This window comes from Zonotrichia leucophrys, chromosome 1A, assembly GCF_028769735.1.
Source record: "Zonotrichia leucophrys gambelii isolate GWCS_2022_RI chromosome 1A, RI_Zleu_2.0, whole genome shotgun sequence".
In the NCBI taxonomy this organism is placed as follows: domain Eukaryota; kingdom Metazoa; phylum Chordata; class Aves; order Passeriformes; family Passerellidae; genus Zonotrichia; species Zonotrichia leucophrys.
Window position 1 is genome coordinate 47,918,465 of NC_088170.1, and position 22,542 is coordinate 47,941,006.

Sequence of the window (22,542 nt, forward strand, 5' to 3'; positions counted from 1 at the left end):
TTTTTACCTCCACTTAGAATCCTGTAATAACAAGTATATCTCCCACCTATGGCCCCAAATCTGGAGGAACATTGTTGACTATAGCTGGAAAATACCTAGACAGTGGGAAATCCATGAGGATTTTTGTTGGTGAGCAACCATGCACTTTGAAAAGGTAATGTACTGACTAAAACACAATGCCTTTAATACTGAAATGTCTTGATTAAAAGCCTTGGAGTTAAAAAAACAAACTCAAACTTCTGCATTCCTCTTCTTGTGTTACTTATTGGGGAATTTATAATAAGCAGTATCCTGAGTTTAGGATACTTGAAAGATTTCTAGAAGCAACTATAGTTTTCTGGAAGTCTTGTTTATTCTCTAGTGTCTTCATTAACCTCATTAAAAGGTTGCATAGAGAAGTGTCAAATCAGCTTCTAATGGACAAGAAACTGCTTATTTCCTGTCATTTTTGTCACCCTGCTTCCCACACACTCAGCTCTCTCTCCTGTATTAGCAAGAGCTGCTGTTCATGCAGCAGCTGCCAGTGAGCAGCCAGTGAGCACAAGTCACCATTTCCTGCTGCCTGCCTGGGTGGAAACCTGGCCAGGGTGACAATGTCCATCCCATGCATGGGATAGACATTTCTGCACTGCTGTCAGAGAACAGCCTACAAAACAGAGGCAGCATCAGTTTGGCGGCATCATACTTCTCCTGGTATTTAGAAAATTTGGAGGTTTAAGCCAGAATTTCTTGTGGCTCTGTACTGGATCCAGCAGGAGCTCAGTCAGAAATCTGTGATGGGTTTGGTCACCAAACACAGATTCTCCACTATGGGCAGATGAGTTCTGAATTTGGTAGCTAGTCTACCATGGCACAAATCCAACTTGGTTCTCTGCTTAGGAACAGCAGGGTGATTCCAAAATTGTCACCTCTTTGGACAAGGCAGAATCTGGCTCACTGTGTTCCAGAAACAGGACATCCAGCAATTCCTCTGAAATTTGAGCATCATCTGATGATTATGGAAAATCATAATGGTAAAACTTCACACTTGTGGAGACCATGGGGAAGAAGTAGCCTATTAGTTAACACAAGACTCAGAGTCAGGAGAGATTAAATTTATTCTTTACTGCTAAATTATTTATTCTATGTTCTTGATCAAATCAGCCAAGTCTGACTAAATCAAGGAAAAGGATTTAGATATTCAAGTGTGATCACTAAAAAGATCTTCATGATTTTTCTATTCATTAATAGTTAGGGTTGCATTTCTTGGTGTCTTTGTCAGCTAATGGAGAAATAAATGAGCCTTTTGGGAATGATTCATTTGAGACATCTACTATGGGGATGGGACAGCAGCCAGCTCAGAGGCAGATGTTGGTCAGGTGGACCTCTAGGTATTGAACAATATTGAACAATATTGAACAATATTGAGACTTTCTAGGTATTGAACAATAGCTGAGACTTTTCCAGTAAGCATCTCCAGTACCCGTCTTTCTCACTAGCCAAGTTGCCTGGAGACTTCTGTGTAAATCTTAACCAGTTTCTCAAGGCAGCTGTTTCTCTAGCAAAACAGGCAGCTTTCTCCTGTTCTGAGGGCAGCTAGAGCAAGATTTACTTTTTTCCTTTAAGAGACATTAAAAAGCTTCTAGAAACAGATGAATGAATCGCTATCCCTTATGGTGAACCCCACCTTCCTGGAAAGCTTCAGAGGTTGTAGCAAATGTCCCTTTTGTCTAACATCTCTTACATTCTATGAGAACAGCCTCGCTTGTATGGCCCATGGATGTGCTTGGGGCCAAATCCCTGAAACCAGCTGGCAGAGTTACTTTTACTCCCCAGTCAGTTGCCACCCTTGTCTCTGATGTGCCCTGCTATCTCTGGCCACATTTCATATGCTTCAAACTTCAGGATCCTCCTGCTGTCCACTCTCCCACTGAGCTCATGTAGGAGGAGGAGGACTTCCATGGCCAGGCATGATAGCAAGGGAAAGATGAATATCCCACTGAATTCAGCCAGCTCTTCTTGAATTTTGTCCTTCTTTCTCGTTGCCCTCTGCCTGCCCCTCAGCATCTGGTGCATCCCACACAAGCACCCTTACTTGATGCTTTTAACACAGAATAAGTCCTGTGGATTTGAAAGAGGTTACATTATTTGTTACAGCAGATCAAGTCATTCTCCTTAAATGTGGAGCGTGCTCTTGTTTTCCAGGCTGGAAGCTGCCTTTGCAGGGTTCAGGGGCTCATGGGGTTGTCACCAGTACCGGGGCAACACCTTCCATCAGGAAGGTGCAAGTCAACTGAATTAAGATTAATCTTGAGCTTAAGCCATGCTGTTGCAATTTCTACCTTATGCCATGCTTACTTGTTGCAATCTGATTATCCAGCAGGAAAATCAATGACTTTTTTACGAACAGATCCTTAGGCAAGGTTGGGGCTCAGTAAAGGACAGTGTTTTAAGCCAAGTACATGTTTCATAATGGTGACAAGCAATCTGTTTTCAGTCCTCCCAGCATATCGGCGAGCACTGTGGAGTGCTACACTCCAGCACAGCAAATTCCCCAGGAATATCGTGTAAGAATGGAAATCGATGAAGCTGTTCGAGACACAAGCAGCCATTTCACATACAGAGAAGACCCAGTTGTTTTAAAAATTCATCCAGCCAAATCTTTTCTTAGGTGAGTCAAATTTTCTTATATAAATAAGAAAAGCAGCAAATGAACTAAGAACGGCTATGCAGCTCAGCAATCTATCAAAAGAAATTGCATTTTTATCTCTATCTTCCGTGCCAATTGTTTCTATTATGGTGCAGTTGCAGAGGGCAAATCATTTCCTTTCAGAGGTGAAGGAGAAGGGGGAAGGGTGCCTCTTTTCTCTTTGATTTCACTCCTAGCTGCTGCTGAGCCTACCTGTGATGTCCCACTGAGATACCCACTGCACTGCTAAGTGTGTCTCCTGTGCTGTGTCTGGACATTACACTGATTGCTGAGGAAAATCATTTAATGTGACAAGTCAGCGGACTCAGGAGAGCAAATGGATTTTAAAATAGTCTAAATCCAGTGCTATATAAACATTATGAATATATATGTATGCTAGAATGTGTGTGTTTTCAAGTGACAAATTTATGGTCCCAGTAGCTCTAATCCAAGCCATCTGCCTTTGCCAAAAAAATGTCAGCAGTAAAAGAGACACCTTTTTCAGCACCACAGAACACAATAGGTGAAATAAGTAAGTTAGCAAATACAAAGTACAAAAAAAGCAACCTCTTTTAAAATTTATGCATTTGTTTTATACCCTGGCTTATCACAGTTTTAAAAATTGTTTTTCTTTTTTGATTAGTTGTTATAGTAAATGCAAAATTTGTTTCCCAGAAAAATTATCTCACTGCTCAAAGCTATGTATTTGCATTTACCCAATGCATATCCCTAATTATGGTTTTATGTTATCATTTACTCTAAAATATAATTTGTAATTAACATTACATTATCACAGCAGTTATTTATTCTACTTATCTTCTCTTTTCCTTTTCCCTCCTTTTTTTTTTTCTTCTTTTGGTGGATTTTCCTAGTGGTGGAAGTACAATCACAGCTCAGGGAATCAACTTGAACTCAGTGTGCTTTCCTCAGATGGTGATTACTGTACCTAAACTAGGAATGAACTTCTCTGTGGTGAGTCGATCTTAGAGAACACAATCTGTTATCTTTTCATCTTGGTGTAGGGAATGGTTGTGAATTTTCAGCCAAATACTTTGACTTTTGCCTTGAAACTTCTACTGATATTTTGGTGTTTTCTGCAAAGACTGTTTTCACTGTACAGGAAAAATGCAAAACAAATTTGCAATTAAGGTGAGGATAAAACAACTGTTTCCAATAAACCTTTTCCAAAGAAACAAGGCTAGTACAGTATCTGATAAGAAGATTTATATATTTCAATTTAACAATACAAATCGAATGACTAAACTTGCAGCAATGCAATATAGATATATCAGATTACACCACAAGTTCAGGCACTACTGTGATGACCAAGTGGTGACTGTGGGTGACTCTTCCTATCAAAGGAAGAGGAGGAGTAAATATATAAAATCAAAATTAAGCATCATTTTTAACAATTTCTGTGTCAAAATCTCTTTTGGGGAAATCTGTCCTAACTTTGATAAGTTCATTAAGTTTTAAGATGGATTTGGGGTCTTGCAATTGGGTACCTCTGCTTAAACAGCAGGTGTCAATCAGAGATGTAAGTTTTCTTTTTTTTTTTTTTGTTCCTGAGTCAACACTACACAGTGTCCAAATCTAAACACAGATATGATTATATGACCTGCCTTAATTCTTATAGGGCAAAGATGGCATTTGCCATCTAGTTTTACTGAAACTGCCTTCTGTAAGATTTTGTCTACACATTTTTGTTCTACCTCCAACATTCTCTTATCCTGTAAGGTTTGTTTAGTCTAACTGGAGCTAAATTGCTAAATTGACCTACACTCTTTATGACATGCTACTTACTGTTCATATTCTGAGCTTATTTCTAATGATCATCATACACTGTTTCCTGAATTGAATTCTAACTATCAGACCTAGGTTTGCTCAATGCATTTTAAATGGTACGCCTGCAAATTTGCAGTCTTTTATAGCTTCAAGGTCATCATATTCTTTATGATCCTAATTTGTATAATATTATGAGTGTCAGGACCTGAATTTCCGCAGCATGTAGTCGTGGCTTGTAATTTAATAGGTTCAGATTTTAATCTAGAAATCAGTTCCTTTCCAATGTAACACAGTGTTAAGTGTTATCAAAAAAGTCACTTTACCCATCAGTCAGAAAATAAAATCTTCCAGTGAAATCTACCAAACTCAAAATTTATTAGATTTTGAGTAATGTGAGCATAATTATTTCTAAGCACAAAGGATTTTGAAGGGAAATATTGTTGCAGAAATCAAGTCTTGAGATTTTGCTTTGTGCAAAGATCATTTGTTTGCTTTTTCTATTCCCCTGTGGGAATATGCAGTATTGCTTCTCTTCAAGCCCTGATACGGTACACCCTGTCAAATATTTAGGACTTCTTAGAATCTGAACAGATTTGAAAGATCTGAAGTTTTAAAGAAAATACACTGTCCAAAAGTGACTGGCAACTCCAGGCAATAAACACCATAGAATTTACTCTTTCCCCCAAAAATTGGGGAGCAACCTTGAGCAGTGTTTTGCTTTCATTCTGCCTTTAAGTTGTTGTTGAAAAAAAATCATGGATTTGTCAGTCAGAATTATCTCCTTTACTCTTTTTCTTTTCATACCGTGCAGTGTGTTTGACATTTGCCAACAAACAAATCTCCTGCCACTGCTGATCTCTAAGAAATTGCCCCAGTGTATGAGCAGCTGTACACAAGTTCATTCTCCCAGCACAAAGGGTGGAATATAACCTCAAATGGATTGTAATCCAGAGTGTTTTATACTTTGACATTGCCCAAGCAATATATTTTTGCTCTATTGAAATTAAAGGCTTCTGGCACTCAGTTGCATTCTCTGCCTCTGTGGCAGCCATTTGTTCTGCCACTATTCTCTACCTCAAGCATATTTCTAAATGAAGAGTATTAATTCTCTGGTAGAAATGGAAGATTTATAAGTGGCAAAACAGGATTGTACTGTGTAACTGAGGAAATTTCTGGGGCAGGATGCCTATGGCTGTAGTCTTACCCATCCTGCACTGGAAGTTCTGGGCTCTCTGCATGGGAGATGTACCAAAAAACCCTAAGTTCATACAGTCATTATTAAAATAAACAACAATGAGGAACTATTTCCAGCAGAGATCCAGACCAAGTATCCCTTTTATAAAGAGAAGACAGGTTGTTTTCCTGAACAGACCAAAGAAGTGCTCAAGAAGTGCTATAGCTGAGGTAATGAGTCTTTTGGCTTCCTTAGTTTGGGAGAGGATAGCTAAATGAATCATTTTTTAAATTTTTATTTAAGCCCTTTTTCTTTTAAGTTTTCTCTCACTAGCCTCCTCCAAGAAGCTGCTTTTGTCAGCATTCAGAAACTCTGGCTCTTGGGAAAACCAAAGCCAGCACTGAGACACATCCCAAAGCATCAAAGGAAAACACAGCTGGGAGGGACCAGAGCAGCCAAGCATGGCTCACTTCCCTGTGCCAGGAGCAAATGTGCCCAGACCACTGCCTACCAGATACTTGTTTAGGCTGTTATTAAAGCTCCTTGTGAAGGAAATTTCACAATCTTGCTTAAACAAGCTTTAGAGAGAGCTGCTCTACCTGCTTACCTAGTGGTTTGGAAAGACTTCTTTCTAATAATTAACCCAAATCCTGTGGCTAATTACCTATCTTCTTGTTTAACCCTCTGTGGATACAAGCAACAGATAATCAGTCCCTCCTGCTAATTTTATATATTTGCACTAAATTATGATTCAACCTTTCTCTTTTCCAGTTAAAACAACCAAACCACTCCAAATTCTCCTGATAAATATTGTTTGCTAGAGCTCTTCTCATTCTTTCAGCCACCTCTCAGATCACGAAACTCTGGCAGTGCCGAATTTAAAATGGGTCTCACCTTTTCCTGTCAGCTCTCCATCCTCACGTTTTTGTGGCCTAGAGTCCTGATGGAGTCACAATGTAGGTGGAGGGTCATTTCTGTAAACAGCCGGAGTGTTGGGGATGCTCTGCATCCCAAAGTCTCAGGGAGCAGAGCCAGCAGACATGCCCTGGGGCATTTGCTTTTCTCTGCCTCTTTCCATCCCAGTGGTAGAGGTGAGTGGTACAACTGATACAAAGTTTTTCTGGAAGAACTTCCTATAAGTGCCGTTTCACTGAGACTGAAAAGTTTTGGGCACCGTATGTCAGCCCTCTGAAGAAGAAACATTTAAGTTGAGCTTTTCAGCATTCATGTTTGTAGTTTACTATCTCTGAAACTTTTTCTTCTAAAGAGCAAAAAATGCCTTGTTTCTATTTTACTGTATTTTTTTCATATTTATTTAAATTTCCTTAGAAATGTTCAGTACTGTGTTCACACTTGTTGTGTTTATATTACATTTTATGTTAATACTGTCAAAATAATATATTTTGCCTCCTTTGAATTTATTTCAATGAGTGAAAAAATGTATTGAACCATATGTTTCAATAATTGCAATGTGTTTTTTTTAATTTCTATGTCATGAGTTTGTTTGATCATTTGTTCCAACTATGGAAAAAAAACGGAATATAGGCAGTGCTGCATAAATTCTTAAAAGCTCTAGAGAAAGCATAAGAATACAGAAACCTTCTCACTTCTGTTGACATATCCAGTTCCTGTGTGAGGTACACAAGCAGGGAAGCAGCTTTTCCCTCCTTTCATTGTGCCTGTGAGAATACCCAAGGCACAGTTTGGAATAGTGTTTGGTGAGGAACCTGTGCTGTAAGTCATGCTAGATGACTCTTCTGCTTCTGAAGCATTGGGAGTAATGCTTTTTTCTTTGAAAGCCTGTAGTTTGCCTTGATTCCCCCAAAATGAACAAGTGGTCATTTGGAGATCCTTTCTTGTAGCATTTTTAATATGCCACCTATTAGCTAATTTCAATATATATTCCCTCTGCCTAATCTCTTCTAACAATGAATGTCCCAAGATATGCAAGGCTGCAAAACTAAGAAGAAGCATTTTGATTACGTGACCTTCAACAACTGACTCTGTAGCTATGCAACATCTTCTCTTTCCACATACTTTTAATTATCTCTTCAGTAAGTAGTCTTTTGAATGTTCTTCAGCATTTTTAAATTTTTCCCTGCCACATGCCATTTCCTGTTGTTTTACAGGACAATTTTAAAAGAGTCTAAAGTTCATTCAATGTTTCCAAGTCTGTAAGCAATCCGTACTCATATTCATCAAGATGCCTAGAATTCAGCAGTGAGTGTCTGCCTTAGATGTATTAAATAATGATAAAACAAATTCCCTGTAAAGTGCAAATAGCAAGTGTGAGATTATTGAAGATATTCATGATTCCCTATCCAGAGACTCCTAGGCTTGGATCCTCTATCTCTCCTGACTCCGGGGCACAAAGAATCCCAGTGAAGTGTTCCCCCACAGAGGGGAAAATTCATCTTTCTTTCTGTGCCAAATCTGTAGCTCCCACACACCTCCTGCCAAGAAAAGGGGACAGCAAGGGATGTCAGGGGAAAGCCCCTGTGTGAAATCACCAGGGTGGCAGGGATGCAGTGCTACAAGGTACACTGACCACCCCAAGCCCAGGGAGGAGTTTGGACTCCCAGTCAGTATTGACCATGTCGTGCAAAGGGCTGGCTCTCAGACCCCAGAACAAGAGACATTTTATGGTCTGATAGACTAGAAGCATCATCTCTCATGCCTTCATCCAAAAAGAAAACGAAAATAAAAAGGCTACCAATACATCAGGATCATTCATTGTGCCACCCAAAATGGCAGCAAAAGGCAATGAATTCGCTGAAAAACCCTCAGGATATGCTCTACACAGAAAAGTCTTCTGAATGGGCTTCTCTTCATGTTGGATCTGTATTTTCTTCTCTTTCTATTGAGAAATCATCCTTTGGCAAGGATGGTTGGAGAGTCTCCAGGTCTGTCTTTAACTTCATTCATCTTTCATTCTTCACTGGAACTCCAAAAGTTTACTTTTTATGAAGGAACGAATTGGCCCTTTTCTCCTTTCTGACAGCTGCAGATCCTGTAATACACACCCAACTGCCCCCCTCTAATCTGGGTCAGCTGCTGGGAGACCTCTGGAGCTCGGAGATCCTCCCTCATACTTTTCCTGTTGTTCTATCAGATGAAAAAGAATTGAATTGGGCACTGGAGTTCAGGTTCTGTAGGTCAGGTTTGAATTAATTGCCTCAAGGGTCATATTTTACAAATGGAACAAGAATACATACCTTAAGTGATGAGTCATATGCATTGTGCAATGGATTATTATTCCCTTTGGGGTATAGCATTTACTTATGCTTGTGAAATGCTCCATAATTTTTATATTTTTTTCTTCCTCTTTGTCTTCAGATGTAGATTATTGTCACAAGAAAAATGTAGGCTTAGCTTTTAAAGTGAATCTACTTTAAAGTTTAATTAAATAAAAGTTAAAGGTGCTGGGTGATAGGCAGTATCTTAATTGAGAAGGCAATAGATTGAATTAGGGGGGTTTTCTTGGAGATCCTCAATCCAATATTTCTTGAAAACTAAACCGTCATATTCTTCAATTGCTAAAACCAATTTCAAGGTAAAAATGTCATGTCAAATCATGTACCAATAAGGGCATTGCAAATAAGATTTTTCTTGACCTTACCAATCAGTCACATTGCATCCCCTCCAAAGAGTATTATTAGATTTTTATCATTTTCTGAAAGCTTCTGCTTCAGAGACCAGACTGATAAAGTAAAGTATCTGATTCTAATAGATAGCCACAAACAAAGTTATGAATACCACTGCTATTCATTTAATGGACATCACTACTCTGCAGTAGATAAAGAGTCTAATGAATTTACATTAATCAAATAAATATAATGATTACTTGGGACATACTTGGGTGCATAATTATATATATTTTAGTAATCCTTTTTAAGAATCGACACAATATGATAGATAACAAATATTCATACATCATGGAAAAGTATGGCTTGATCATCCATCGTACTAATGATGCATCTTATTATTTCCATACTAATTGAAATTAATTTCTAGATATATGTGATAGAACAAAGCCTGAGATATAGTCAGTGTTGTATAACAACGTATTCTAAAGAACAATCTGATACTGTAAGCAAATGGAGCAAAAATCTGCCTTGTCTTGTGTCCCACAGTTTACCTTGTTGACATGGGGGTTACAAAAATATTTTTGAATTTCTGCTAGGAATTTAAATGGGGTGTTAGATACACAGGTGCAAGTGCCATTAGCATCACAGAGAGCTCCACCAAGTTATTTAACTGAGCGCCAAACTCACAGCTCACAGGCACGTAGGAGCTCTAAAACTAATGCTCAGAATGTTGAAAATGTTTCCCTTGGCAGATTCAAGATTTCACAATATTATTCACAGAAACATGAATTGCTGTGGTGATAACAAAACCCCCTGATTTGCAGCTGCTTTGCAGCTAATTTAAACCCGCTTTTCCAGCTAAAGTGGCTATATAGCTGATACGGCCTGAGTGATTTGAAAAAGCAAAATTACATTGCATTAATTTAAACTAATTTCAAATCTCCTTCAGGCAGCATTTGGTAATGAGAACAAATTTATTTTGAAAAACAAAACAGAAAAATATGTATTTTGGCCTTCTCTGGATGCACAAAGGTATTCAAGAGCATTGTTGATCTTCCAAGGAAATCTCTTGTAAAACAAATGTAAGCTTTATGATGACAAGGAGCTTAGCCCCATTCCTTCTGGAACATATGTCAGATATGCTCCTTTATATTTTGTAAAAAAAGAAAAAGTTTGTCCTTCTCTCAGGGCACAGTGCAAAAGGGACTATTTACAGAAAGTTTGTAGAGTTGGAAGAGAAATGCTCCTGTGGAGCTGGAGCAACTCTGTTTGTGCCAGAAGTCCTTCAGCCGTGTCGTTGGTTGGCAGCAGGAGGGGCAGGCCAGGGAGGGGGGACACAGTGCAATAACAACAGTGCAATAACAGCACAGTGCAATAACAAACAGCCCCTCTGCAGTTGTGTGGTGCAGCCAGCACGCACCGTGCCTCCCACTGGGGCTGTGCATGTGCTGCTGGCATCGTAAGCAAAGTACTCCTGTAGAAACCTTCACAGTCCAGACAATGCTGACTCTTCTAGACCACCATGAATCTAATTAAAGATTAGATTGTTGTCTAAGGGGGGTCAGATGGGAACCCACTCTAGATGAGCTGTTGTCCCCGTCAGCTGCAAAGGCAGTTCAGACGAGTCCTGCGTTTTGTACTGGATCACATCCCCATAGCACAGAGCATCCTCTCAAAGGACTTCTGGTCATGGGGTGCAGCTTTCCCCCATTGCAGGCTGCCATGAGGAGTTGTGGCAGTGAGGGGCAGGTGTGGCTTCGTGCCTGCTGTCAGACTGCTCCTGCACCACAGTGAGGTGAAACACCTTGTCCCTGCTGGTCCAAGATAGAGTGCAAAGCATTTCCCACAGGCAACACTCTCAGCAGGAGCTTGCAGGACTCTGTACCTCAGCACCAAGTGCCACACATCTGGGGCCTTAGATACACATTTTAAGAAGATACACTTTGCTGAGCTTCTATGGCCCAGAATCCACAGTGGCTTTGGCTCTAAAGCCCTTTCTCAGAGTCCACAGTTGCCTTTCTGGAAACATAGCAACTTAGCTGTACTGTGGGTAAACAGTGCTTTACTTCTGTTTTCCACTGTTCCAGTTAGCATTGTTGGCTTTTATTTTGTCCTCTAGTCCCTTACTATTGCTTTGGTAGTGAAAAAGAAAGAGAAATCCATGTTGCAGTCACTGTGACAAGCTGGGAAACCTGAACTATAGCTGCTCAGTACACCCGGCTAGCCTCCCGATGGTCCTTGGCTTTGGAAATCATTTTCCATTAATTATCTGCAAAATATTTACTTTAAAAGTGCTGTGAACAATCAGGCCAGGAAGCTTGTTTACTTGAACATTTCCTCAACAAGAGTGCAAACACCATTGACGTGAAGTTTTTATACTTTTCTCCCAGCTCTACATAAACGCTGTGTAGCACTGGTCAGGATTTTGCTTTGGTTAAAGGAGAACAAGACCCTTGGTGTTTATTTTTTCAATATATGTGTATTGTTAAAGAAAGCTGCATTAATCAGTGACTTCCTCTCCATGTAGATACTGCAACTACCTCTTTTTTTTTCTTATAGGCATGTAGCCACCGCTCTAGCTCAGAGATTATCTGCTGTACAACACCTTCATTGAAAGATTTCAATCTCCAACCACCCTTTGTGACCAAAGTGTTCTTTATTTTTGATGGTGTCAGCTCCCTGTACTTTGATTTTGATTACGTAAATAATCCTGTATTTAAGCATTTTGAAAAGACAGTGTTCATCTCAAGAGGCAACCAAAATGTTCTGGAAATTAAGGTAAGAAATGCTGAAATAAGTTTTTCAATTATTCGCAAGTGCATATCAGCAGCACAGCATGGAAGAGACATTTTGCTGAAATAAAGGAAGCCTCGAGGAAGCAAGGGCAGAGAGAGCACTGTGTTCAGTACTGCATTCACCCCAGCCCACTTGTCACCATTTAAAAGATTCAGAGCAGAAAACAAGGATGTGTGTGTGTACCAGGGTGGTTGTTGTCATCAGGTGAAGCGGGAGAGGGCCTTCCCTTGTCCTCTTGGAGAACCACACAGCATCAGCTTCTGAGTGCAGTAGGCTGCACTGCCAGTTCAGGATTAAACATGGCCAGCAGCCCAGAACATGAAGTATGTGGTCTGTGTGTAAGCCCTGGCTCTTACTGTCACATGGTTATGTGTCCTTCCTCACAAAAGATGTGGTCTGACTTCTTCAGTTCTCTGGAGCTGAGGGAAACTCTGGCCTGTGCACAAAGTCACTCATGAGGATCAGTCACTGCTGTAGCCTAAATATTTATGGATCCATGAAAAATGCAAAGTTGATGCTGAATGCCTATTCAAAGTGCACTGAGAATAGCCTACATAGCACTGAGAAGCATCTCTTAGGAATTTGGGGTCCTCAATAGCACAGGTCTCTCTCTACGACAGTGCTGTAGAGAAAGTTAAATCCATTTTGCGAGAGTCCAAGAATCCAATTTCTTGAAGTCTAGTTTTTTCAGAGTATTAAATAGAAAAGTTATAAATATGGGTATTTCTAGTTTACATTGAATGCTTATGAAAAAATGTTGGTATTTATATGCTATTTACATAGATATCTATAATGTATATAAAATATAATTGATAAAAATGTTTTATGGAAGATAATCAGTCCTAATTTGTCACTCCTGCATAGCTCTGTAAGCCAAAACTTTTACCCCATCACAATGAAGAAAGCTTGAAGCCCTAAGGTCTTTGAATCCAACATGGTCCAGTGGGCCAACTTCTGGGCTGCAAGACATCACAGGGATTACTTCAGAATTCCTGCCAGCCATGCTGAGTTCCAGTCAAACTCTGCATATTAATCCATCTCTGCAAAGTGTTTTAGGCAAATACCAAAGAATAATTGGTCTGATTTTTACTTTTTACATTGTTTTTTTCTACTTTGAGCTCTTAGCCATGCAATCACTTCTTCCTCAATGCAGAGCAAATCTCTTGCTCAGTTATGGAGAAACGCTAAAAGAGTTCTGATGTGCAGGTCAACAGATCTGGGAATATACAGCAGCTGCATGGCTCAGTGCCTTTGTGCAATGACAGCAGTGTTTTCCAGTATTTTCCAAGTCATGCATATCAACCAGTTGGAAAGAGGACTAATTTGGGAAAAATTTCAGAATACTGTAGATTGGAAGGAACCTCTGGAGGTCTTCATAGTCTAACCCCATTGCTCAAAACAGGGCTGAAATAAAAATTAGGTCAGGCTGCCATGGCTTTGTATAAATGAGTTTTGAAAATCTCCAAGAATGGAGATTCTACAGCCTTAAAACACTCAACTCCACTTGTCTTGCCTGATGTATCCTATGCTTGAGGTCCCCTCCTATCTCAATGACCCTCTTCTGTACTTCTTCCAGCTTGTCAGTACCTCTCTTTTTCTGTGGGGTTCAAAACTTGACACAATTCTCACAATTCAGCTCCACAAGTGCTGATCAGAGAAGAACAATCACCTTCAATCTACTGGCTTTGCTGCTAAAATGTGTGCAGAGCCTTCATCGCTAAAGTGGCATACTGCTAATTTCACATTATGGTCCAGCATATCAGTCATTTTATTAAGTCTGATATCATCTGAAAGCTCAAGGACAGTGCATCCTCTCCGTTTGTCCAAGCTGTCAAAAGATCTTAAGCAGTATTGGTTCCACTATCATATAAAGATTTGATCTCTGTCCAATCTGTTTTTCACTCATTTCATATACCATCCATCCAGTCCATACCATCTTAAGTTTTTTTCCTTGCTAGGAGAGGTTGTGTTGCAAAACTTGCTAAAACCAAGGCCTGCTTCTCCAATGCTCTCCTTTCTTCTAGAGAGCCAATCCTGTACTCCTAGGAGGTTGGGCAGGCAAAATACACTCTTGGGAAACCTGTGCTGGCTGTTTCCAGTTGTGCTCTTGTCCTTCCTCTGCTTGGAAGTGCGTCCATGAGGACTTGCTCTATAATCTTCAGAGACACTGACGGTCAAAAATTAGTTGGTTTTTAAACTCTCTACTCTGCTTACTCTTTTATTCTCCCTGGGGAAGTCTCTGGTGCTGTTTATTGCTGGGAAAAACAACATTTAGATAAGAAAGGCTATGAGGATTGTCATAGTGACAACTGACCAAAGTCACAATTTTGTAGTATTGACCTGTACTGAATGCGCCCAAGGGAGATGTATCCCTAAGCCTAATGTCCTGGTTATTTCCTGACAACCAGCTGGAGAACAGCATTAGTGGAAGGTGGTCTGCATGAACAGCCACCAATTTAACATCTTCCTCTAAATAGAATTAGTTATAGTGGGGTGCTTCTATCAAAACTGTGAGACAACTTTCAAAAATTATAGTCAGGAGCCAAAAGAGCATTACAAGCCATATTGGCAACACTTCCCCCTCGCCCTGTACCCACATTCAAAAATACACACAACTCTACATGCCTCATGATCATATTTTGTGGAGTAATTAAGCAAGCTCAGCATGAAATTAAATGGCAGCTTGCTTCAGTGAACAGTCTGTTCTACCAAACCAAAGTTCTTTTATCTCTTTCTTAATTAGTTTCAGAGGGGAGGAGGGAACTTCTATCACAAGTTTTTCAATCTAACTAATCTAGTGTGACATATTTGGCTTTCATCAAATGACAGTGGGTACTGATTGAAATGTTCTGTTTGGTCTCCCCTGATGACCACAAGATGTTTTTGTAAGAAAATGTTATACACAAGAAAACATTAGGTTTTCTATTTAAAACACAGTCAGGGCACTGTGTGCCACAAATGCCAGTCCTCCTTGTCTTCAGTGCCAGCCTCTCTACATCCCACATCATCACTGTCTTCCTATGCCAAGTATGTGCTTCTTTCTCTTGGTGCCCACCATGCCCCAATCAGAAGGGTCATGACAGACAGCTCTCTCCTTCAACACCATGAAGACACCACTTCAGAAGGACTCCCATCTCCTGCCAACATGGAAAGCTGTCAGGGCAGGAGAAATACTGGTGTTTCACTCCTGAGTCTGCTGAAAAGGACAGAGTCCACTTGCTGCCTTCCCCAAAAGCCATTGATCCAGACCTGCAAGCTGGGCTGCTGACAGCTGAGAGCATCCTAGCTGTGGGGAAAACTTCCCTCTCCCCCCCCAAAAAAAAACAAACCCCCAAAAACCTCGCAAAAAACCCTCAAAGAACTAAGCAACAAATAAATAAGAAAAGCATCTTTCTTCAGTTAGCTCAGAGGCCTGGTCTGTTCTGGGGTTGTGATTGTGCACTGAGATGGTGCAGAGACTCTGTGCATTGTTCCAGAGGAGGCCTAGGCATGGGCCACAAGAAACAAAAGTATATTTACAAATAGAAATCTTCCACTAGAGAAATACATAGCACAGTTGAAATTCAATGTGTAACAAGTGGCATGCTATACAGCACATCTGAGATCCTGGCTGCATTCTGGCACTTCTGTCTTAAAACTCAGAGTAGGACAGACTTACTAATTTGCCTACTCTATTCTTAAGCCAGTGCAACACTTTCTTTATGCGCCAATCACAAGGAAATCTTCTTGCCTCTTTATAGATCACTCTACTGTCAATCTTTCACATGGCATAGGAAATCATTACTCTCAAAACCTGGTCCAAAAGACAGCAATATGGAAACTGTGGTATTTTTGAGCAGGCTGAAGAGCTACCTCTGCAGTTGCAGTAACTCCTCATTCTTCCCAAGTCAACTTGCTCACTCTGCTTAGGAGCCTCAAAAATGCTTCTGATACCAGTCTCAGAATTTCCATGCCTTAGTTAGTTTACTGTTCTTCTGCTTTTGGACTTTTACCCAAGTTATCCCCATCTCTCTAAAAGTTATGAGGTGGCTGTGCTATCAGGTTGGCTTGCAACAGCTACCCAGTACAGCTTGAAGATTACCTTCTCCAGCTTGCATTCAAGAGGATTGCTCACCAAGAAGGGGGTAATACACATTTGAAAAGAGGAAATATTTTTTCTCAGTTCTCACAGGAGACAGTTTCCTCCTTTTCCTAAAATTGTAGGCAAATTCTGTTGTCCCAAGAAGAGCAAAACCCCTGCTAAAAGTGTTTTGAAACTCTTAATATATTTAGATATCATGGTGAATATAATTGAGACTAAAATATATTAAAGGTAACATAATGTTCATAGTAGTAAGTAAAGACTTCCATCTCTATAACTAGGTAAAGACCACCTTAGGAAATATCAGTTTGGTTTTTTTCCTATTTTTCCATCAGTTTTGGTGGAGACAAAAATTCTAGGCTTTGATGTAGAAGAAGAGACCAATCAACCACACGCTCCAGGATGATAGATTTATCCTGAAGATGGAAGAATTAACTTCAAGTCTTTTGAGCTACATCAGAGGAAAGATGTGGCTCACAATCTGCCACAAGTCTCCAAACAAATGAGCAATAAGCATTCATGTGCTCCTCAGCCCAGGAATATTTTATTACTTAACACCAAACAGAATGGCTTCAATGAGACAGAAGATGGAGTGCAAAATGGACTTTCATGGCTAGCAATTAAAAAGCATTTACCTGGGGTGTGGCTTTGCCATCAAAATAGGATATTAAGCTGGCTCTCCTATACATTTGTTACAGTTTTCTCAGGGTTCAGTCTCATTCTGAAGCAGATCTAAAACATATGCCAAAGTAAGATTATTTTTTGCCCCTCAGAATGGAATTCTTGTTTTCCTTCCAATATACAAGGCTTCACAGTGGTGTCAGCTGTGATGCCTTCCTCCCTTCTCATGGAAAATTCCCAGATCCAGCCCATATAAATAGCCTGTATTAGTCCCTCCCTTCTCTCTTCTTTCCTTCAATCCCACTTAGTATGTCTCTTCTTTCATCTTGAGCTGGGCTGCACATGGGCCAGGCCAGCTCTTAAATAGAGATGCACTCCTGAGCACAAAAGATCCTAAACTTGGCCTTTGGATTCTGCTGTCACAGAATCAGAAGCAATAATTTCTCATCCAAGTCTGGGATGTGAGAGCAGGTTTTCTGGGTAAGAAGTAAAATTTTCATGCCTCATCTTTACGAAGAATTTTTCCTTTTTGGTCTGTGGAACATCATTTTAACAGACTTGTGTATTATTTTAATTAATTACTTCTTCTTGAAAGCTTCATTTCTGCTACTATAACCATTTGCAAAACAATGTTTTAGATGCCTTTAGCATGTGGATAATATAATGCCAGTTTTGTGTAAACAACAGCATTATATAATGTATCCTTTCTTAAACAAATTATGCAAAAATCTAAACAGGACCAACAGGATTAATCCCTCAGACATTTAAAATTTCAGAAGTCTGTATGAGCTGTATGAGTGACAGCAGATTTTATCTGTAAAGCTTACCATCCTACACTGGCCCCTCTGTCAAAGTCACATTTACATGAAATAAGCCTATACATGCATATTGACAGGACAGTGTAAGTTCTCATTAGTCTTTTATTTCACAATTTATTCTTCATTAAAAATATCTTCCAAGCCTGTAACTACTTAACTTTTATGAGATGGTTATGTAATATGAAATTGATTTTTTTTTTCCAAGGGACATTATATTGATTCAGAAGCTGTTAAAGGTGAGGTGCTAAAAGTTGGAAACAAAAGCTGCGAAAACCTTCTCCTGCAGTCGGAATCAATTCTGTGTACGGTTCCCAGCGATCTCCTGAAATCCAACAGTGAGCTAAATATAGAGGTGAGGCAACTGCACCACACATGAAATATTAATGCCATTTTTATTATTACTCACAGTGTCACTATTGAACCAATAAACTTTAAGCCTAAATAAAATTTAAGCCTAAGCCTTTGCTTACAGAGATATCTCTATCCCTGTTTGGTTGGGATGGAAATTCAAATAATATCAGCTATTTTAAAATAAATATGATTGTCATTGTTGTTATTACCTGTTTGTACAGAGACTTTATGGAGCCTTAGGCACAAAGTAGGACCTGAACTAAGCACAGAAATAAAATTATAGTTATTAATCCAAACACAAGAGGAAACATGTGGGGAAGAATAAGAAGCTATAATAGAACAGTTTTAGTTTGGAACTCAAAAGCCCTTTTTTCAACAAAACATTCTGCTGCAGTCAAGAGGATCAAATCTTTCCTGAAGGATTTTTTTTTTTTTTTTTTTTGGTCTGCATTTTATAATTTCATTTCAATTCTTTTTATAAGAAGAAGACACTTGGGACAAATGATTGAGTCATTGCTTTAAAGGTGGTGTCATTAGAGTCATTCAGTGTGCTACTGCAAATTTGAATTGTAGACATACTGATTTATAGAATAAGACATAAATCTTTCAATACATTTGCATTTTTTTAAAGATATGGAAAAATGAATTTGGAATGGGATTACCTTTAAACTATGAAACTGTACTCTGATTCACTTAGAACAGTGGAGACTTTGCTGGTCATGTAAGTGTGGTTAGGATCAAAGTCTACGTAAGCTCTTTGAAGCAGGGACATCTATTTTTTCAATGTCTTTATGGCATTCATCTCACAGGATCCTGGGCTCTGAATGATATTCCTATGTGCTGCTGCAATCTAAGTAAATAGTAATAACTAATTTGACTTATTAGTATGGTAACTAGTAATTTATTTTAATATCAATTTCTTTTTAAAGTAAGTATTAATTTTCTTGGATATATCAGGCAAACTATAAAATCAGATGCAGCTCTCCTTTTGGTGTAGGAATCCCAGATTTCTAAGTTCACATAATAGTTTCACATAATAATACTAGCCTAGTTTAACATAATAATACTTGTGCACAGGTTGCATTCAGTTAATATGTTGTATTTTTACATATCTGACCAGGACTAACATTGGATTCGATTAGTTCTACTCTGTGATATTTTCTTAACTTCTAAGAAACAGATATGTGTGACATGTTTCATGCACAGAAAAAAAACAAAACATAAAGGGGTTAAACAAGGTTTCTACTTGTTTACTGGCAAGGAGACTCAGAAATTGTAGTCTGCCCAGCGAAGAAGAAAATTTGCTCTTTTGACGGGCAAATCCATCATTACAGTACCCAGAGGGATGAATTCCACAGGAGGAAGAGAAAAGATGGCCAAATGCATTCCAACTGACTGAGCTAGTGCTGTGTGACCTAAAACAGTTTTTCCTTGTTAGCTGCTTGGTGCTTGTTTGGTTGTTGGTTTTTGGGGTTGGTTTTTTGTTTAGTTTTGTGTCTTTAAACTGTCAGCAAGCTAGAAGCTGGCAAGGGACAGGCTCACGTGACCTTGGGAACTAAAATGCAAGCATGCTGTCAACAAGAGAGTGAGTTTGATGTTACAGCATATTTGTGCCAGAAGGACATACATTAAAGGCAGTTGGGCTATTTTTTTTAATGTACATGTCAGCCCATATAGCCATAGGCCCATTCTGGGCAGCATATGAGTAAAAGTAGGAATTTAACATTTTGAATTCGCGTCTGGTAACAGTGGAACCTTGTTATCCAGAGTGCATGTGAGTGCATGCTGTGTGTGTGGTGTGTCAAATACAGAGCTGTGTCACTACCAGAGCTCTTGAAGGTGAGAAATGAGTCAAAAACATGTAGCTCTGTTTTCATGTGCACCAATATAACAATTTCTCCACTCACAGTCTCTTATCGCAGTACAGCATCACAAAATCAAGATTTAATACATATGAGACATATCAGCTCATACTTTAGTACTAATAATCTGGTTCTTACTTGTCTTTGGAAATCATTACACTATTTTTTCTTTGTTATTTCAGTGGAAGCAAGAAGTTTTGTCAACAGTTATTGGAAAAGTGCTGATCCGGCAAGATCAGAATTTCACGGGACTAATTGCTGGAATTCTTTCAACATCAATCTTAATTTTTATCTTTTTGATGGTTTTCTTCTGGAGAAGGAAGAAGAAACAAATTAAAGGTCCATAATAGTCAATCCCATCAAATAATTCCATTATTATCTTAGATTTTAAAAACTGACATAATTTTGTGCTTTGCTTAACTGCCGTGCATTGCCCTGTTGTAACCTGTCAGCAGAGGTTTCACAATCAAGTCCCAATGTTTAGTTGCATTTCAGTGCTTGGCAAGAGCCTGAGCTGGGTGAAGGGCCACATTATGCCTTAAGCAGAAGGATTTCTGAGGAACTCTGAGCTATTAGGAAAACTTAGTAACTTCTTTTCCCTAATCAGCTTTGGAAGAGGGGATGGGAAAATGACATGCATGGAATCACAAGTACTTCAGCTTCATCCAGGCTGTGCATGAGTTGTGCAAGACATAGAGTGCTGCAGTCTCCTGGTCTTTTTTTCCCCCAAATCAGGGACTTGGTCAGACTTCTGTTCCTCACTGGCCCCTGTGTCTGGGTTTCCTTCCAGTGGGAGCAGCCCCACTATGTAAGGTGGGAGGAGGAGGGGAACTGGTGTATAACCAAGCCTTGTCCTGACGCACTGTCACAGTCAGACCATGAAGCTGCCCCCAGAGTCTTCAAAGCAGTCTTTGATCTTCCAGTATAGCTAAGAGTGGGTCTTCAACACAGGATTTTTTTTTCCAGAAAATCTTGCACTGTAAAAATAGATCAAGTCCTGCACATCTGCCACAGCAAGAACCTAACCCTCTTCCCAGCAGAGCAGAAAATCTAAATTTAAATAAGTAGATAAATCAATATTGGCATACTGAAAACATGAGGGTTTCCTAATATTGCCTTTCTCCTCCCCCTCCAGATCTGGGAAGTGACCTGGTTCGTTATGATGGCAGAGTGCACACTCCTCACCTGGACAGGCTGGTGAGTGCAAGGAGTGTAAGCCCAACCACAGAAATGGTTTCAAGCGAATCTGTAGACTACAGATCAACTTTTCTAGAAGGTATGACTCTAATTAGGAATCAGTATGGAGGGATTTTACACATCTTGATTTTCATATATCTTCAAACTATAGCTGTTTTGATCAGTATCCTAATTCCAGTTTCTTATCTGATTTGTCTGTATCTGCATTTTTGGGACTCTCACGTATTCACAGGCTTGCTATTTTAACTGAGCTTCTCAGGTGCTTCCCAAGATCCAAGTGCCTAGGATTTTTACTTTTACTCAGGTTGAAGGAATAAATAAAATACAATTAGTAAAAACTCTCTATAAGTGCGCTCCCCAAGTTATTAGGAGCTAGTGTATATAGTGATTCTGTGTTGTCATAAGATCCATCACACCATGCATAAATCCCCTCAGAAAAGGCTGATTTTAATGATAATATCAAGTGGCTGTAGGTTTACTGTGTCCCAGTGACTTCCTACAGTTACGATAAAGCAGTTCTGTTGGCCCGACATAGCACATGGAGTTTTGTAAACTCATATTCTTTCATCTGTTAATGCCCCTCCTGTAAAATGGGACATGGTATAATGCAAAAATGTTAACTTTGAAAGTTAAGCTAAAATGATATGAAGACTGTGACAAATTGAATGGAGGTCCATATGCCATCTGCCAAATGCCAATATGCCAGTCTCAGGGAAGAATAATCCTACGCCAAATATATTTTTGTGCTGAATAATGTGACCTTAAAGTGGGTATCTTCAGAAGAGCACTCTGCTGCACTTGTCACCCCATGCTAAGCTCCTTTAACACGTGTGGAGACCATTTTCTGTGATTACCATTAAAGAGCCTTTATCTATTAGGAGTTACCACATTATGGTGTGTGAGATATCACAGATAATTGTTAGTCTTGGTGTAGACATAGTCTTGTACTATTTCAGGTGCTGCTGTATACAACTCAACAGAAGTAACTTCAAATCTTTGTTCCACCTTTGCAAGCCCCAATCACAGAGCTATCTGAGACACAGGCCTGCTCCCAACTTCCCCTATTATTCTTTAATTGCTGCCACCAGCTTGTACAGGAAGTTTCTTGATTGAAAAATATCCAAAGGGAAAGAAAAGCCTGTGCTACTGGTTAGAAGGGAAAGCAGTACATGAGACAAAACTATGCAAAGATCCTTGGTGAAAGGCAAATCCACAGTGGTCATGCAGCCACTGTGTACTGGCAAAGTGCAGTGGAGAGTGCATCCAAGAAGAGTGTGTGTTCATCTAATGATTCTGCAGCAGTGTTGATGTCAATATTATCAAGGAATGAAACAAAAGAAACATTAGAAAACATGCAGGTTTACATTTCGCAGCTGTAAATATTATTTTGCGGCCATGGCTAGATTATTTTACTGTGTTTATTAAATAGATATTTGCCTTTAGTTACAAATAAACTCATTTGTAAATTGTAAGAGCTGGTATTTTTGCTCCTAGATGAAATAACAGAGTATTTCTCAGCTCCCAGAGTGATAAAAGCACTTTATAAAAATTCCACAAGTTTTATGCAGGAATAAATAAGGAACATCTGTGCAATGTTTTTTT

General features: G+C 39.4%; 1 protein-coding gene across 4 annotated transcripts in view; it reads left to right on the top strand.

Annotated features, from left to right (window-relative positions):
* MET (MET proto-oncogene, receptor tyrosine kinase) overlaps positions 1–22,542 on the top strand; it is a 90,442-nt gene that overhangs the window by 54,029 nt on the left and 13,871 nt on the right. For all 4 annotated transcript variants that reach the window (XM_064702684.1, XM_064702685.1, XM_064702682.1 and 1 more), the window contains exons 8-14: positions 18–154; positions 2,477–2,650; positions 3,541–3,640; positions 11,774–11,992; positions 17,736–17,882; positions 19,926–20,082; positions 20,879–21,019. In XM_064702684.1, coding sequence (XP_064558754.1) covers positions 18–154; positions 2,477–2,650; positions 3,541–3,640; positions 11,774–11,992; positions 17,736–17,882; positions 19,926–20,082; positions 20,879–21,019 — 1,075 coding nt within the window. The remainder of the gene's footprint in view (positions 1–17; positions 155–2,476; positions 2,651–3,540; positions 3,641–11,773; positions 11,993–17,735; positions 17,883–19,925; positions 20,083–20,878; positions 21,020–22,542) is intronic.